Consider the following 17,161-nt stretch of genomic DNA (forward strand, 5'->3'; position numbering starts at 1 on the left):
ACTGTTCATTTCAGGCATAGATTTGTAACATTTCATTGCACCTTAAACTGGACTGTTAAATATTTTGCTCTATCTGAAAGGTCATCTTATTTAGCTGAAATGTTAGACAAGTTCACTGAAAATTACAGTAAAGTATCAGATATACAAACTACGGTAATTAGTACAAGAGAATGCAAAAAAAAAACCTGAAGCATTGACAGGTACCAAAATAAGGAGTAAATTCTGTCTAATAGTTTTTAATATTAAATACCTGCAAAAGCAGATTTATAAATTAGACACATTTGCAGTAACTGTGTGTGCAAGGAAAGGTGGGATTTGACACTGCAGTACTAACTTTGCAAGATGACTTTATAATCTGGGATCTTATTTGATCAGTAGAGAAGTTCATTAAATCTGTGATGCCAATGTTTTAGGGCTTTTACATAATTCAAATTTGCTAATTATTAGATTAGCAACTGTTGTAAATTAATTTTTATTTGTTTCTATTTTCCTCTTTTAGCTGGGCTAGAAAAATGCTGTTTTTTGTATTTTTAACACCTGTTAACACTGTTGATTCATGCTGTTGGGAATACATATACTTTAGTTGATATCCAGCTATGCTATAGTTTTCAGCATTCTAATTTAAGGTGAGAGTGTTACCTCAGCACTGCAAGTCACAATTAAATCTAATGTATCCAATGTGTGAGCGAGTCAAACCTTTAAAACCTTACTTAGTTCAGCAGCTGTGTAGACCTGCTGATGGTGTTTATATGTGTGTGTATCAACTTCTGTATGAATATTGAATCATCTATCAGCATAACATAATATATCCTAATCTTTTATTACTAGATCAGATCACATTTACTGAATTCAGTCATTAATAATTAATATGGACATGGTGATCTGTGCTACTACACTTGTATTTGATTCTGTTTGAATATCTTATGTGAACATCCCTAAAAAGACATGAAATCTCCTACATTTGATTTTTGGAATTTTTTATTATGCAATTCGTTTTCAAATAATATTGCATTAGTGCGACCACGTTTTCTGATTGGTACTATTCAGGTCATAAAATGATTTCTTCAAAATGTCACATATATTTGTCTTTCTTTTTTGCCAGGTGCTACACAAAGCCGTGTTGTAAACATAGAAAGGACGGTCCTTGGGTGTGTGGGAACTGTTAACATTTGAATCTGATGATTGCATATAGCGCAGAACTGACCTCTCTGTACTATTCTCTCCTCTGCATGTCCTGGAGTACAAAAGAAACAGTACCATGCACCAAAATGAGGAGACTGCATGGGCAAGATCAGAAAAAAAAAACAACACGGTCACTGATTACAAGCACAAGAAGGTGTGCAAATGAATATGAATAATATGAATAATGCTGCATCAGTGCCACAGTGTTTTCCAAAATGTACTATACAGGTCATAAAATGAGTTATTCCAGATATCATATATACCTATGTCTGTTTTTTTTGTCAGTGCAGCTTTGACATTATGGACCATAAGGTGCATACTAATTCAGCGTGAGCAGGAACAATCAATAAAACTGAATAAAAAAGAATTCAAGTGACTGTAAGATACAAAGAAGGCAGATTCACCAGTGTACGTGTGTCAGCTTTTATCCCTCCAGATCAGAGAATTTCCAGTTCCATTGTCTCAAAACACCACACACATCTACAGTTATTCGCAGTTTCAGATAAAAATTAACCGCGTAAGATCTGGGGCGGGAGGGTGGGTGTTGTATTGTGATCGTGACTGAGAGAATAAAAGTGGAAAAAAATGCTAAGTTTTACAAGTACTATAAATTTACACCAGCTGTTACAGACACAAATGTATGTTTTTATTGTATAATGTTAACAATAAGAGCAGCTCACTACTCAAAACAGTAAATTTGCTGGGAAGCTGGTTTCAAACTCACGACCTCCAGATTATAAATCAGCAGATCTTACTGCTGCACCACGGAAGCTGTTGTATTGTACTTGCACCTTTTGTGAAAGTGTTTATTTGATATTTGGCCATCAGCCTTCACACATTATACAGTTCATGTCTACATTTTGTTATTTATTACTAAAACATGAAAAATGTTTCTTTTAACAGTGTGTTTACATAGATTGTTGTAGACACAAAACACACATCAAATTATTTACCCTTACAATTCTGGGTAGCTCACTCCCAGATAATCAATCAAGGCAGGAACTGGGAGAACTTCTTGCCTTACACTTAGAAAACAAAAGACGTTGATGGAGAGGAGAGAAGGGATTTAAGGTGGGCCAGATTTATGAGTTTTTTTTTAGTTGGCTGTGATAATTCTAGTGTTAAACAAAGGCTATTCTTTTCTTTAAATTCTATGTCACTAACAGCGAAAGGGACCTGGCACATTTGTGTTTACACATTTTCTTCTAGCTTTATTGCAAATTGATATGAGCAGATGTTCTGGCTTAGTTTTTTTTTGCTTTTTTACATTTGTTATGCCACTTTGGGTGTTATGTAGACAGTAATAAGCATAAAAATCTCCATAAAAAATATCCAATGTTGATTATTGCACAGCACAGTCATTCCTTTGATTTGACGTTTTTAGATTTCATATGTATAGATTCTCTTAATAAACTACAGTACTCTAAGGGTTATGTTGGAATTTTTTCAAAAACACCATTTTAAGGTGCACTATGGTCTGTATTTATGGTGTACACCTGCATCTGAGGCCTAGCTTGCTCATTTGTCAAGATGGGACAAAATTAAATGGACCATGCAAACTAGTCATGAAAGCTCTTTAATACTTAAGCTGTGTTCATACTTGATGACTGTTGGATGAACTTAGGAGTCTTATATTCTTCTTTGTTTGGTATCTAGGTCCTTTTAATTGTCTGTTTAAAACAGTGTGATAAATGAATTGCCGATTGGTTTAAATGCATAATAGATAGAGAGGTGCCTCTTTTTTGTTTTTTTTCAGCTTGTAGCAATGGATTAACTATAATTATTTTTCCTTGATACAGCAGGTTTGATTGCTAACTTGACCACTTTTTTCATTACCTCACAGTTATCTTCAGAATATACTGACCAGTTCCAAGCAAAATTTATTTCAGAAGCTTAAAATCAGGTGCTTTTACAGACTCCAGGCAAAATGTTAATTGAAAATCAAAGACAAAGAATTTTGTATATGTTAATAGTCCTCTCCTCAAATACACTATATAAATATATTTTAAAGTGTTTTGCTGTGCAACTTGATCCTAGCCCTTTGTGTGATCTTTGCTCTCAATGTCCCTGGAACATTTATCCACATTTACTTAACTGTCTTCCTGTTGCTTCCTTCTGAATTTTGTACCAGATTAGTGCCTAAATACATACAGTGTATATATATATGTATATATATATGTATATATATATATATATATATATATATATATATATATATATATATATAATATGTACTTATATATGTATATATAATATGCACATATATATGTAAATAAAAAATACACACAACAGTGCATTGAAAGAGTGTGCAACCGCCAAAACTATTTTCACATTTTATTGTTTCAAACGGAAAACTTTCAATATATTCTAAAAAGAATTATTTCAGCTGATCTACAAAGCAACAGGGTACATCATGCCAAACTGAACACCTTTCTACAATTTGCTAAAAAGAAGAAAACTTAATTGTGAGATTAAAAAAGTATTCATATTCTATATAAATATGTTTGACTTGGCTCAGGTGCAGTTTATCACCTTACACACTTTCTAGCCAATTTCTTGATGGTCTCTACCTGATAGATCACCTGTTCTTAATTATCGAGATAAATACCCCTTTCACTGAGGTTCAACAGTATAGTAGAGTGTTTCTGGAAAGCAAACCAAAAATAACACAAAAGAGCATTCAAAGCAAATCAGAAATATAATTATAGAGAAGCGCAGATGTGGAGAAGAGTATTAACCCATCTCAAAGGCACTGAACATACCTTGAAGCTCAGTGCAGTCACTGCCTAGGTCTGTCTTCCCCACTATGAGCATAGTTACCAAACAAGAATGGCACTTGCTGGATATACTACTATGATTCCATTTGCCACTGTGATTGAGCTGCATAAGTTGTTGGTGATTATGATAGGGGACGAATTTTCATGGCTCATCAATTTCCAAAGCTTTTGCAGCAAAGAAGTAGCCCTGGCTTTAATAAAAAAAAAAATAAATTTGCAAAATTTCCACCTGGAAGAAGCTGCATGTCTTTTGGTCTAAAGAGACTAAAAATGAAACATTCTGAACACTAAGGTACTGTATATGTGTAGTGTAAATCTAATGCTGCACATAAGCCAGTTAAAGGTATCCCCTCTGTAAAAAGCGGTGGTGGCCACATCAAGTTGTGTGAGATGCTTTTCAGCAGCTGGATCTGACAGTCTTTTCAGGGTTAATGAGAAGATGAGAGCTGTACAGTACAGACAGGTGCAGGCAGAAAACTTAAAGTGGAGAAGAAGTTTGCCTTTTAACGGTGCAGTGACACAAAGCACACTGACAAGCAACAATAGAGTGTCTTATAGAGAAGAAAATCTGTGCCTTTGAGTGAGCCAGTCAGAGTCCTAACCCTAGCAAGTAACAATAGGCAAATATTCCTTCATCACGTTGTGCATAATTAATAGAGGCTTGTCCAAAAATATGGCTTTCTTCAAGAAATGGTTGAACCAAGTACTGAACCGCCATGTGTGGAGGCGGGGAAACTTTCAAATCATTGAAATTTCTGTTTTTGTAATTGCACGTTTATAATTTCCATAAATTTTTGGGCAGTGTTTGATTTGCAAATAAAAATTCCTAGTAAAATGTATTCAAATTACTGTGACAATCATTTATGTGAACAAAGGTTTGGGAGCTGAATACTTTTTACAAGGCACTATAAAAATGTTGAAAGCAACTCACACAGACTGCTTGATATATGTGGTATGTATCATGTCTGAACACTGTTCTCTTTGTGTTCCCATACTTTGGGTGGTTCAGGTTGATGCAGATCAGATGGCATCAGCATCTCAAAAAACAGAAAAGGTATGCCCTCTAAATGGTCTAAATATTTAAGTGATCAGTACCCTAAAAATCCTCAGTAGTTGCCCTGTATAGTTTTGTTTTGCACTATTAGCTGTATGATCTGTAATGTTGTGTTCTAATGACAGCAGTCCAGAAGAATAAGGGTTATACAGTACTTTTGCTTATTTATCCTTTAGTAATTACTGAATATACGTCAACTCACTTTGGCATAACCTGCCTTGTTATAGTACTTAGGTGTTTTCAAGATCTTTTTTTTACCTTGCACTGAAATATTTAGCCCAGGGTATAAATTTCAGGTCCGGTAAAAAAAAAAAATGTAAATATTGACAAACATTAAAGCTTACAATTCAGCACCCACTTCCTTTTTACTTAGAAAGGCCATGCTTAACTTCCTATGCTGCATTCTGATGTAACAGAGCTATTTCTAGTGAGACAAGGTAACAATTGAAGATCATGTTAAGACTCAAGACTGTAAATAAATTTGGTTTTAAATCAATATTTTCAGAAGGGGGAATCAAAGGATCATGTGAAACTTGTTGAAGGTTATTTTTTTTTATTTCAGTACTCATTTCTTGTTGGAGTTTGGGTAATCAAGTTGTTTAAACAGTAAAGCTACAGAATTTGACTGAAAATCTTTTTAAATGAATGATTTTTAATAGGCCCAGCCTTTTTACTACTAGGCTTCTTTCTGCATTGTATGGTATGACACTAAATGCTGCATCCCAAACTACACCAAGCCTGATAGAGAACTGGGGCTTTGCATGCACATTTCCATTTGCATACATGCATTTTTTTTCTCACCCACATGCACATTTTGAAGGCTATTGGCATACATTTATGTATTTTGAGGCTTAGGGCTAACCTCTCAACCAAAACTTTAAAATAAATAACTCTCCTCCCAGTATATTGTAACCTTAATTTTAGAGAAAACAGATTGCATTGAGGAGCCTCTTTATAGAGTTTTTCATTCAGAATGTTTGTGACTTATGCTAGTTTAAAAATGGGTGAATGGATTATTTCTAGGGGCAGCTAGATGGTTCAGTGGTTAGTGCTGCTGCTCATAGATCAAATGTTCTGTGTTTAAATCTGGCACCTAGTCACTCTGCATAGGGTTTTGCATTCTGCCAATGTGTACTAGTTTTTCTCTCATATTGCAAAGACTTTCATGTTAGGTTTGTTAGTCTAAATTGGCCCTATGTAAGTGAGTGGGCTCTGCAACTAATATAACATTTAATAATAACGAAACGCCTCATTCAGTTGATTCCTTTCTTAAAGCGGTTCCACCCTGAACTGTAAACAATAGGGCTGATAATGTTATGTTTTGGATCCTTTCTTGGCTCCATCATAAATAGGAGAATATCATTTAGAAGGAAAATTGGTTTATTTTTGGCTGAATGGTGAATAATGGGTTTGTTTTTACATAATGAAACCCATTAACCCTTAGCCCGCCTCCACAATCCCACAGACAAATGCTTAACAATGGATGCCATATTATTTTAAATGTGCAACACTGAATGAAACTCTGCAGGTGTGAGAATTTAATACCAGTGTTACATTTGTTTCTCATAAATCAGCCTGCAGTAGAAAGCTAAAGTGTTTTTCTTTTTTAAATCGGTTTTTAAATCGGTTTCCTTAATTCTTGACCCATATTAATTTATAACTTTAACTTATGAGAATGGCAGATTGCAAATGAACCTTCAAAACAAATTTTGTTATGTAATTAGTTGAATATATTTTTACTTTACTGATAGACCCAAGTAACAAATTTTAATGTGGTTTGTTAAATATGCGTGAAAAGCCATTATGTTTATAACACTAATAATCTTTTAGATGAAGTGGTATGGCAATTACACTTGTTTTGAAGAGTAAAAGAGAGATTGTGTGCCTGTGCACACACACACTCTTTGTATATCAGTTCTTACCCATAAAACCTTGGTGTAGCCTTAACTGGAGGTGAAACCACAAAGAAGAAGACTAATTCTCAGAATTTTTTATGCATGAGTCACATGACTTTCTGGAATATGTGCCAAAAAAGGAGCTAATTTGTGTATCGGGGGGGTGCATTGGGGGCAGCTTACAGATAAGAAACTACTGGTGTCTTGTTTACATCTGTGCTTCATTTCCGAATGACTCATCACAGCATAAAGGCGGGCAAGGAAGGAAACCATGTTTCTATTTAATTTGATTTTTAACTACCAATATGTTTTTATAAAATGTTAAGTACTGAGAGGTTTCTAAAACAATCTCTCTTGCTGTCGTTGCATTATGGCCATTGTTTAGAACAATATTATTGCACCCTAGATGAAGCTCCATGCCAAATAAACCTTTTAAAGTGAAGATGTTCATAAGTCTGAGATAGATACCATATTTTTCGAGTGGAACAAAAACTAACTGTGGCATATTCGTATAGCTTGATGAATGAAGTAACTTGTAACAAATTTTTTATTCATGCAGAATCAAGTCAAGTGAGCAGGCAAATTAAAGTATATTTTTTGGTGGACCTGTTTTAGTTTTTGTATACTTCTGATTTTTCCTGAAGTGAGTCGTTAATATTTTTACTGTTTCAGTGACGATTCCAAAGCTAAAGATTCATTGGTTGTTTTTTTGCAGCAGTTCACTAAATTTATTATAATAGACATTGTTGTAAGATCTCAGCAAGGAGTTTCTTAACTACGTTTTCCTTCTATCCATGAAACTTTTCAGTTTAGTTTTAGCTATAAAATCTGTAACTCTGTATTAACAGATTTTCACACTCACTAATCTAGACTGGAGCTGCTTCAAATGTATCTTTTATTTTTTTTATTCAACAACCTCTCACATCTTCACTGGAGATGTGAGTTTCTTTCTTTATTTATACATGCATATAATATGTTAACCATAAACTAAGAACAGCTAGTGAAGTATCTAAATAAGTTGTGAAATTAAATTAATTCATGTAAGCAAGTTTTTGGTCCCAGTATTTAATCAGCAGTTGGCAGCACGCAAAGCTAATAAATAGGGATGCTCCAGCTAGGTTGTTTTTTTTTTTTTAAGGCTGATAACGACTACCTATTTTATGTTCCTGGATTGGACAATTCTGATAGCAATTTTTTTTTTAATCCTATTAAAAAAAATTTTTACGCAAAGCTTCTAATAACCTCACACATAAAAGCTGTATGTTCTGTGTTAACCTCCTTAAATATTAGACCAGAGTGTCAGTTGGACAACAGTATAGACTCATCTCTAGTAAGACCTGAGGTTTACTCGGGATGTAAAATTACCAACAGTGTTAGTGGCTCAGGCAATGGTACAGGTGTATCTTGTGTAATTGTCAGGTTTGAGCTTTACCTGGGCAACAGTGTAGACACATCTTTCTATTCTCATAATAGCATCTCGTTAGAAATGGTCAGTGAAACAAAATGATTCTGGGAATACGAAGTGACACGTCAATTGCACATGTGCAGTGTGCTGTTTATATTATTATTCATCATTATTATTATTTGTATCATTATTCTATTTTCTTCATTTTTGACTTTGAACTTTTAGTGTGTTGCACATTTTACAGTAGTAAGATGATATTTAATAAAAAGTATAATTTTTTTCAGGCATAAACATGTAATGCTTTTTACATGTTTTCTTGAAAAAAAATGTAAAGTTTTAACTTTTGAGATTTTTGTAAGAAAACTGTAGACCCCTTGTGTTAACGGTTCATTTTTTATTAACAAAATTCAGTTGGCTTTTTGTTCAGTGACAATTAAAATAGTAAAAAGGAATAAAATTTTCTTAAAATACATACCTTAACTAATACTGAATGTACAAAAATATTTATCCATAAAGCATATGGCATAAAAGAAAATAAAGTGCTTTCCATAACTAGAAGCTGTCATTGCTTAATTTCTTCTGTAATGTACTTATGTGAAACAAATCTTAATTAAAAAAATATATACTCACACAATCAATCGATATTGGCAAATAAACACTGCATAAATGTTAATATGCATGAGCTTATAGGTTTTAATCGTTAATTGCACTATAGTTGTTTTTGCTGTTAAGATATACTGTACATCTATGCAGTATTTATATTGGTGTTTTTTCTTTTTTTCTTCTGCATACCAACTAGACATTTGTAATTCTTGAGGCATAATTATAGATATGGATCACAATTTTAATTATTCAATACTTGTTTCTTAACGGAATCTCTACTGTATGACACACACAAACAAATAATAAACAGTTACAGTTCTTTAAAAAAGCCACAAATCTATCAAATGTCCAGAAGATGTTTATCAAGAAGATACAAGGCTAATGTGCTTAACAAGTTTATAAGTAAAAGACACATTTTTCTGTTAAGCTAACAAACCTATTGTTTATTAAGCAGCAATTTCAAATTCTTCTTTATCTTTTCCTTTTCCAATTAAAAATGTAAAAGTTGGAACGTAAGACAAGCTTACAGTCCAAATTCAGACAAACAGTGTTCTATTATCATTAAAGGACAAATTAAAAAGGTCTGAATTCATTAAAGTTGCAATTTGTCTAATTGCACAGGATGACTTCTCAGATTCCCTTTTCTTAGTTTATTACTCCATTTTTTTAACATAAAGGCTAATATTCCAATCATCACTCGCTCTCTGGTAAAGCATGCCTTGACTTTCTGCTCATTGTTTATACTATTGGAAGTTTTCTTACAAAAAAAAAAGACCCCTGCTGACTCAGCTTTTAAAAGCTCAGAAACTGAAAATATTGTTTTTATATGATTGGCCAATTTACTAATCACTGTATTTTGTAGTTAAAATAGGCCGATTTAAATTGGCAGCCAATCAATTTAAGCATACCTACTAATAAGCAAAAATCAAGTGTAATATACTCTGAGAGACTTGTTTAGGTGACAGAAATAACATCTTGTTAGTTAATCTCATTTGCCTTGAGAACTGAGTGAATATCGATTCTGAAGTGTTCCATTGCTGTAAAACAGTTGGTGATGGATCTCTATTTTGAAAAGTACTGTTTCATTTTATCCCACAACAAGTTAGTTGGAGTCAAAGGTCTGGAGCATGAAAAGACCAATGTATTAATTGAATCTTGGAGCAATTAAAGGAGCATGTCTGTGCCCCTTCACCCTCCCTTTTCAGTTGGTTTTAGTCATTGGTTCTTTTAGACATTTTTCAAGAGATTACTTTTTTTCTGTGAAATTATATAGTGGTGTCATTGTCTTAAGTTTTGTCATTTTGCAGATTGTTAGCTTTCCGGAGTTTCAGAACTATTTGTCCTGGTTTTATACATGTTCCAGGTGAGATAAGTATTTACAGCGCTGTAGACAAGTTACTCTGATGTTTCTGTTGATTGTGACTTGTACTTTATGCCAAACTAAACTACAGGAGCAAGGCTGCATATATTATTATTTTGACAGTCTTTATACATTAGAGAGCATTTGGCTTTTTGATTAATTTGGAAAATATTGTAGCATTTGGTTATACTTCCCCTTTGACAGAGCTCATGATCCTTGTCATTTACTTTTGCATCAGCTTTTTAAAATAGACTTTATGGTTATAAATCAAAAGTAATGGTCAGTTTTTATGAAACAAACCTTACACGGTAAAATGTGACCTGTAAGGTATCACAAAAATAGAAAACACTTTAACTTTGTTTAATGCTGCATTTTTACATACAATATCAGTTTTTAACATTATTTGTCATTACTCATCACTTTTGACACCTACACAATTGAAAGGTTGAATTTTGGATTAGTATGTAATCATTTCGAACTTTGATCTGTGGTGCCCATGAGTTGAGAATTTAGGCAGTCCAGTGTTTTAAACGTTCACGGTGAATAACTTCATGTTCTTTTTTACAATAACAGTCATAGCTCACTTTAGTTCACATTTTAATTCATACAACTTTAAAGTTCTTATTCGGGAACATATATTTGAAAATGTGAACTTAATTCATGAATTCACTGAAAAATGTTACTGCAAAGTACAGAGCAGATATTCTGAGTTATATTTATATTTAGAAACCGTTGCTTAATTTTTGATTGTGTTATATATTCAGAGCAATTGGAACTAAAGAAAATGGTAATGTTAAATATTTTTAATGGAAATTGTGATACAGCTATTTCTAATGATAGAACTTGCTGAATCCGTAGCATGTTTTTGTTAATGCAAGACATTGTTCTAAAATGTTATGCAACTCTAATGCTAGTTATATTATGTTATTTTTTTAAGTGGTTTGTACTTAAATTTGAAATGTACTTTGTGTTTCCTTTCTAGCTGACCAAGTGTACGGGGACCAGGATATGCATGATGTTGTCAGAAAGCACTGTATGGACTATTTGGTGAGTTTCATTTTGCAAACATTTGTCTTTAATGATTAAAATAGCAGTCACTTCTGTAATTCTTCCTTTAAAAAAGAAGGCTTTGACTTTCTGTTGCAGATAATTTAACTTTCAAAATGATTTTGCAGATGAAGAATGCAGATTATTTTTCAAGTTATGTGACAGAAGATTTCACTACATACATAAACCGGAAGAGGAAGAATAATTGTCATGGGAACCACATTGAGATGCAAGCAATGGCAGAAATGTATAATCGGCCTGTAGAAGTCTATCAGTATGGCACAGGTAATGTGCATCATTATGAAAAGTGGAAAATGCAAATGTTATATTCCACATCAAGCACATATCAAGTACAAATTGTCACCTGATTTTTTTTTTTTTGTTAACCCTTTGAACCTGGCAGGTCAGTTTTTGGGATAATTGCTTAACAGTATACAGTAGTGGCCAAAACGTTTGGCAGTGACACAAATGTGTTTTTTCAAAATCTGCGGCTTTAGTTTTTATGGTGGCAGTTCACGTTGTTTTTATATTATTGCGCAGAGTGATCAGATGCATATTAATCCATCTCAAAGAGCTTTATTAGCATAAAACGTTTATCACAAAAAAACATTTTCATATATTTTGGTCCTGGAACAAAATGATCTGCTAAAAGTGTCCAGCAAGCACCAGGACCATCTCCTCCTGAGGAGTCAGCTACAGAATCGTGTTGCCACCTGTGCAGAGCTTGCTCAGTATTGGCAGCAAGTGGGTGTGAGTGCATCTTCACGCACAGTGAGGTGAAGACTTTAGGACAATGGCCTTGTGTCAGGAAGGGCAGCAAAGAATAACTTCTTTCCAAGAAAAACATCAAGGACAGACTGAATTCTACAGGAATTACAAGGATTGGACAGCAGAAAACTTGTGCAAAGTTATTTTATAGGAGGAATCCTCCTTCCAACTGTTTGGGACATCTGGAAAATGAATTGTATGGAGAAGGGAAAGGTGAATGATACCATGAGTCCTGTGCTTTCTAAGACAATCCATATATGCAGAATGGATCACCATCAGTCAGGATTTGGCCCAGAATCTGATATCCAGCATGCCAGAGCAAATTGCAGAAGTTATGAAGAAGGTTCAACACTGTAAATATTGACTCTCTACATAAATTTGATGTATTTGCCAATAAAAGCCTTTGAACTGTATGAAATATTTATAATTGTTCTTCAGTATACCATAGAAACATGTAAAAAATATAATCTGAAAATACTTAAGTTGCAAAATTTGCAAAACACAAACTTTGTGTCACTGCCAAAATTTTTGGCCAGTATTGTACGCCTGAAAGGCTGATATAACAGTTCGTTTGTCTATCATCATAACCCTGCTGATCTGAAAAATTGCCTGTGCATATCTGTTCTGGTATGCCACTGTTACACTATTCTCTAAATCTTGCAGTCCGCTGACATTGATGCATGTTCTTGAAAAGGCTGCTACACCAATCTGCTACCGTAACCAGGCTAGCCTGAATACAGGCCTTCCCTATATTGGACTACGCACATAATATACTGCTGTCTAGTTATGCTGTTACGCTACTTACACAAAGTTGAGCTAATATTTTTTTTTTTTGTAGCTGCAGGTCAGCTTTGTTTTTTCTCGTAGGTTTCAAGGATAAAACAAAGAAGTTCATTTGTACTTTAGTGTCTGATCAACTCAAAACAATAGATGCTTAGTGTGCACAGGGAAATAAAAACAGGCAAAGAGAATTATAGCCACCAAAGTATAAGTTGAGGTCAAGCATGGGTAAAACGCATTTCAAAAGAAATCTCTCAGTCCAAAAGTTTGTTTTTAAAAATATTTAATGAAAGTTAAAAGCAAATAATCCACACAAGAATAAAAGAAAAAATAGTTACACACATAGAATAAAAGGCAAAATGTATCTTCTCTAAACTTAGCTTTTCTTGAGAAACTTTAGTTATTTCTGTACTTAAAAGTTCTTTACTTCTTCTTGCTGTACTTAAAGATTCTTAGCTTCTTCTTCTGTACGCTTAAAACGTATGGCTTTGCACTTAAATAAGCACAAGTTATTTTACACACTCAAACGGCCCATTGGCATGAGCGTGTGCCCAGGCACGGTTTAAAACCTTATGCCTTCTACACGTTACACATGGCAAGGCTGGTCATTAACTGAAGAAGAATCTTTACTCAAAGCTGTTAGAAATGGCAAGAATATACCAATTTCAGTTCTACTTATGGGGGTTATAGGAACCTCTCATAGATTATGCATTGTCATCTAGTAAATTATTTATAAATCTTATGTAACTAGAAAAATTGCTCTTACAAGAACTTTTGTTGCCCTTCTGCTCTATGGGTGGTTTCATTCCACCCTGAGCTCACCTTAGGATATCAGTGTTATTATGTGACAGGTGTAGTGGCCCAGTCAAACTCCCAGCCTGTCACTGTCCTCAGCGTGTGTTGCACTGCACATGAGGCAGTTTGGGGGCTTGATGCCAGAAATGAGAGGCCCATAGGAAGAGAAGACGCAAGGCAATTGATCAGAAGGTGGTGAAAATCATGTGAAGTGTTCTTGTGCATTGCATCAGTTTTGGCATTAGGTCCTTATAATGGGTAGTACAAAATCTGTTGTTATTTGTGGTTTATCATCAAATTACCATTCATGCACTGTAATGTGACTATTACTGTTCTGCAGAGTGAAATGACCTGCTGTTACACACATTATGCACAAAAAGTGCACTTCAGTTTGTTATTTTTGAAAATGTTTCTAGTTGTGTGCAATTACCAGGCTTGAATAAAAACTGTTTTGTTAAATTTAACTTGGTTGCAAGTTTAAAATTGTTCTGATAGAAACCACTAATGAATATAATAAGAATGATTTAATGCACACATATATTGCAACCTGAAGGGACTACTAGAATCATCATATTGGTGTGATTGTATGAATCAAAGGGTTAAGTTGAGCATTTATAAAGCGCTTTAGAGAAGATTTCAAAATATTGAAATATATATTGTATATCGCAAAACAACCCAAAACTATTGTGTACTTATTTATAGCTCATAACACCCAGCCCTAATACTGTATATAGAAGTTGTCTATAACACTTAAATTTCATTTGTGAGGTAAAAAACAGATATTCCCAAAGAAATTGTATGTCTACAGCTTTTATTTTTTGTGTAGTATCAGGGTACATCTAGCAGTCTTTATTCAAGATTCCCCTGTTAACAAATTATCAATACATGCACACGCTTAAGTACACCAGAGATAGAAAAAGTACTAAAAAAAAAAAACCTACTCCAGTAGAAGTATTATTAGGCAGATGAACATTTACTAAAGTAAAAGTACCTAATATGGAAGCTACTGAGGTAGAAGTAAAAAAGGTGGACAGAGAAAAAAAAATACTGAAGTAAAATTACAATTTAAATATGTCATAAAAAAGTTTGCTAAAATTAGTTAATATCCACAAATGTCTTTGGTTTGCATTGGAAAGCATAAGAAAAATATTTATTAAATGCATATTCTATACATATATAAATATGCACATGCACAATGTTGTACTCTAGTGTATATTACATATACAAGTCTATGAGATTAAAAAAAAACTAAATTTTAACAAACCACACAGCAGTCTTATTGATTTCAGTTATAATTAATAATATACACTTCTAGCAAAATGAGTTCTTCATTATTTGCAAAGCACATAGTGTCCCCCTTCACTGGAATGAGATATCAAGTTGTGAAAACCAGACCAAATATTTTTATTGCAAGAAATACACAATTGAAATAACATAAATTCCAGAAGTCTGCTATATGGTTTATTTACATTTTCAAAACATTGTTTTAATGTGCATATACTCGGTAGAAAACTTTCAATGTAAGACTGCAATTGTAATTTTTTTATGTTAAATTCTAAAAATTGACAGATAAATCCCAATAAATGCTGCTTGTTATCCTAGCTCATCTTTTTGAACAACTGGGCACTGCTTCAGAATTTTAATGTAGTATTTTTTAATGCCATCACTATGATATCTGTCATTTATTGTGTATTATTTTAAATGCCCCACTAGTATAAAAATAACCTTCCCTGTGGGTTTTTTTGTAAATTTGAGGATGTGTTCCTGTGTGCAGGTAGCCCCACATTTTTTGGATTGCAGTTTACACTGCATGATAAAGCTGTTTTGTCTTTTGTCCTTGAAACTCAACAGCTCTTCTAAATGTGAACAGTGACATATACCGTTTTTTTGCAACTACCACTAAACAGCAAACGTTCCACTGCATCTTCCATTACACAGGTATCTCCACATTTAGCTGAAACATGAAGTCAGTGCAAACCAGATTTAAGACAAGAACCTCTGCAACGCATACAGTTCTTGACCAATACACTGGGCCTTTACACCTCATTATGCTGAGATGTACCCCTTCAACCCAGAGAGGACTGCACAGCCATTGTATCATTTGCTAAAAATACTTTGTCCTTCCAGAACCTAACCTATGACCCCCCAACTTTTTATATATTTTAGTTTTATTTGAATTGTCTACTCTGCATTCGGTGGCGCAGTGGGTAGCGCTGCTGCCTCGCAGTTGGGAGACCTGGGGACCTGGGTTCGCTTCCCGAGTCCTCCCTGCGTGGAGTTTGCATGTTCTTCCCGTGTCTGCGTGGGTTTCCTCCAAGCACTCTGGTTTCCTCCCACAGTCCAAAGACATGCAGGTTAGGTGGATTGGCGATTCTAAATTGGCCCTAGTGTGTGCTTGGTGTGTGGGTGTGTTTGTGTGTGTCCTGCGGTGGGTTGGCACCCTGCCCAGGATTGGTTAATGCCTTGTGCCCTGTGTTGGCTGGGATTGGCTCCAGCAGACCCCCCGTGACCCTGTGTTCGGATTCAGCGGGTTGGAAAATGGATGGATGGATACTCTGCACTCGATTTTGAACACAGCCAATCAATTCTACTTTGTAACAGCCTCCCTTAAAAATGTAACACAGTAGAATTGTTACTAAATAATATACTTTTTGAAGAGTAAAATATTTCCATTTAAAGGTTAACTTACTGAACATGGCTATACTGCTAGTGTGGAATAGCAGACTACATAAGCTAGAGTTATGGATCCGGTTTAAAAAATATATATATACTGCATATTATACGCGCACACACACATAGTAGAACCCTTATTTAACATTTTTTTAGAGGCAGACTTAAAAGTTTTAAATGCAGGAAAAATGTTAAATGAAGGAAAATGTCACTCATGTGTCTGGATCCTGTTAGTATAGGACTAGGTTTACTGTGTTAAAAAAATTTTTTTTATCATTTCACTGCAGCTATTTTGTGATTACTAGTTATGGTATAGTTTATTTTGATTTGTTCTGTTTTGTTTGTGGAATTATTATTGTTGTTTTTGTTTCATATTTGTACTCTTCTGCATTTTTGCTGCTGTGTTGTTGAAAGCAATGACACATTTGTTAAGCTATAGTAGCCAATTGCAGGTCAGCACAACTTTGTGCTTGATTTTTAAAAGCTAAGACACATTGCAGTTCTATTCCAACATCTCTATCAGATCTCAGGATACTAGCTTCAGGTGCACTTCAAGTTCAAGTTTATTGTTATGTGCTCATAGTAGAATGTCATTTTTTAAATGAAGATTGTATTGTACAACTAGTGTTTCTCTGATTAAAAACCAAATTGTCTTAGCTTTATCCACACATGCTTTTCCTGATTGTTTTTAAGATAAGAATATTCCAGGTGCTTACTGATTTACTTCTAGCCACTGTTTATTTTATGCCCTGTCTCTTTAAATTTTCTGTTACCTACCCTTTGAGCAAATACTGAGTAGGAGTGCCTGGGGGTGGTGTTGAATTG

General features: G+C 34.2%; 1 protein-coding gene across 4 annotated transcripts in view; it reads left to right on the top strand.

Moving 5' to 3' along the window:
* Window positions 1-17,161, top strand: part of otud5a (OTU deubiquitinase 5a) — a 173,421-nt gene that overhangs the window by 108,890 nt on the left and 47,370 nt on the right. For 3 of the 4 annotated variants that reach the window (XM_051933500.1, XM_028813334.2, XM_028813335.2), the window contains exons 3-4: window positions 11,259-11,323; window positions 11,452-11,608. In XM_051933500.1, coding sequence (XP_051789460.1) covers window positions 11,259-11,323; window positions 11,452-11,608 — 222 coding nt within the window. Of the gene's footprint in view, window positions 1-7,155; window positions 7,229-11,258; window positions 11,324-11,451; window positions 11,609-17,161 lie in introns of those variants that run through there. The other variant, XM_051933501.1, reaches the window with a different exon arrangement.

The sequence above is a fragment of the Erpetoichthys calabaricus genome, chromosome 11 (genome assembly GCF_900747795.2).
Source record: "Erpetoichthys calabaricus chromosome 11, fErpCal1.3, whole genome shotgun sequence".
Lineage (NCBI taxonomy): Eukaryota > Metazoa > Chordata > Cladistia > Polypteriformes > Polypteridae > Erpetoichthys > Erpetoichthys calabaricus.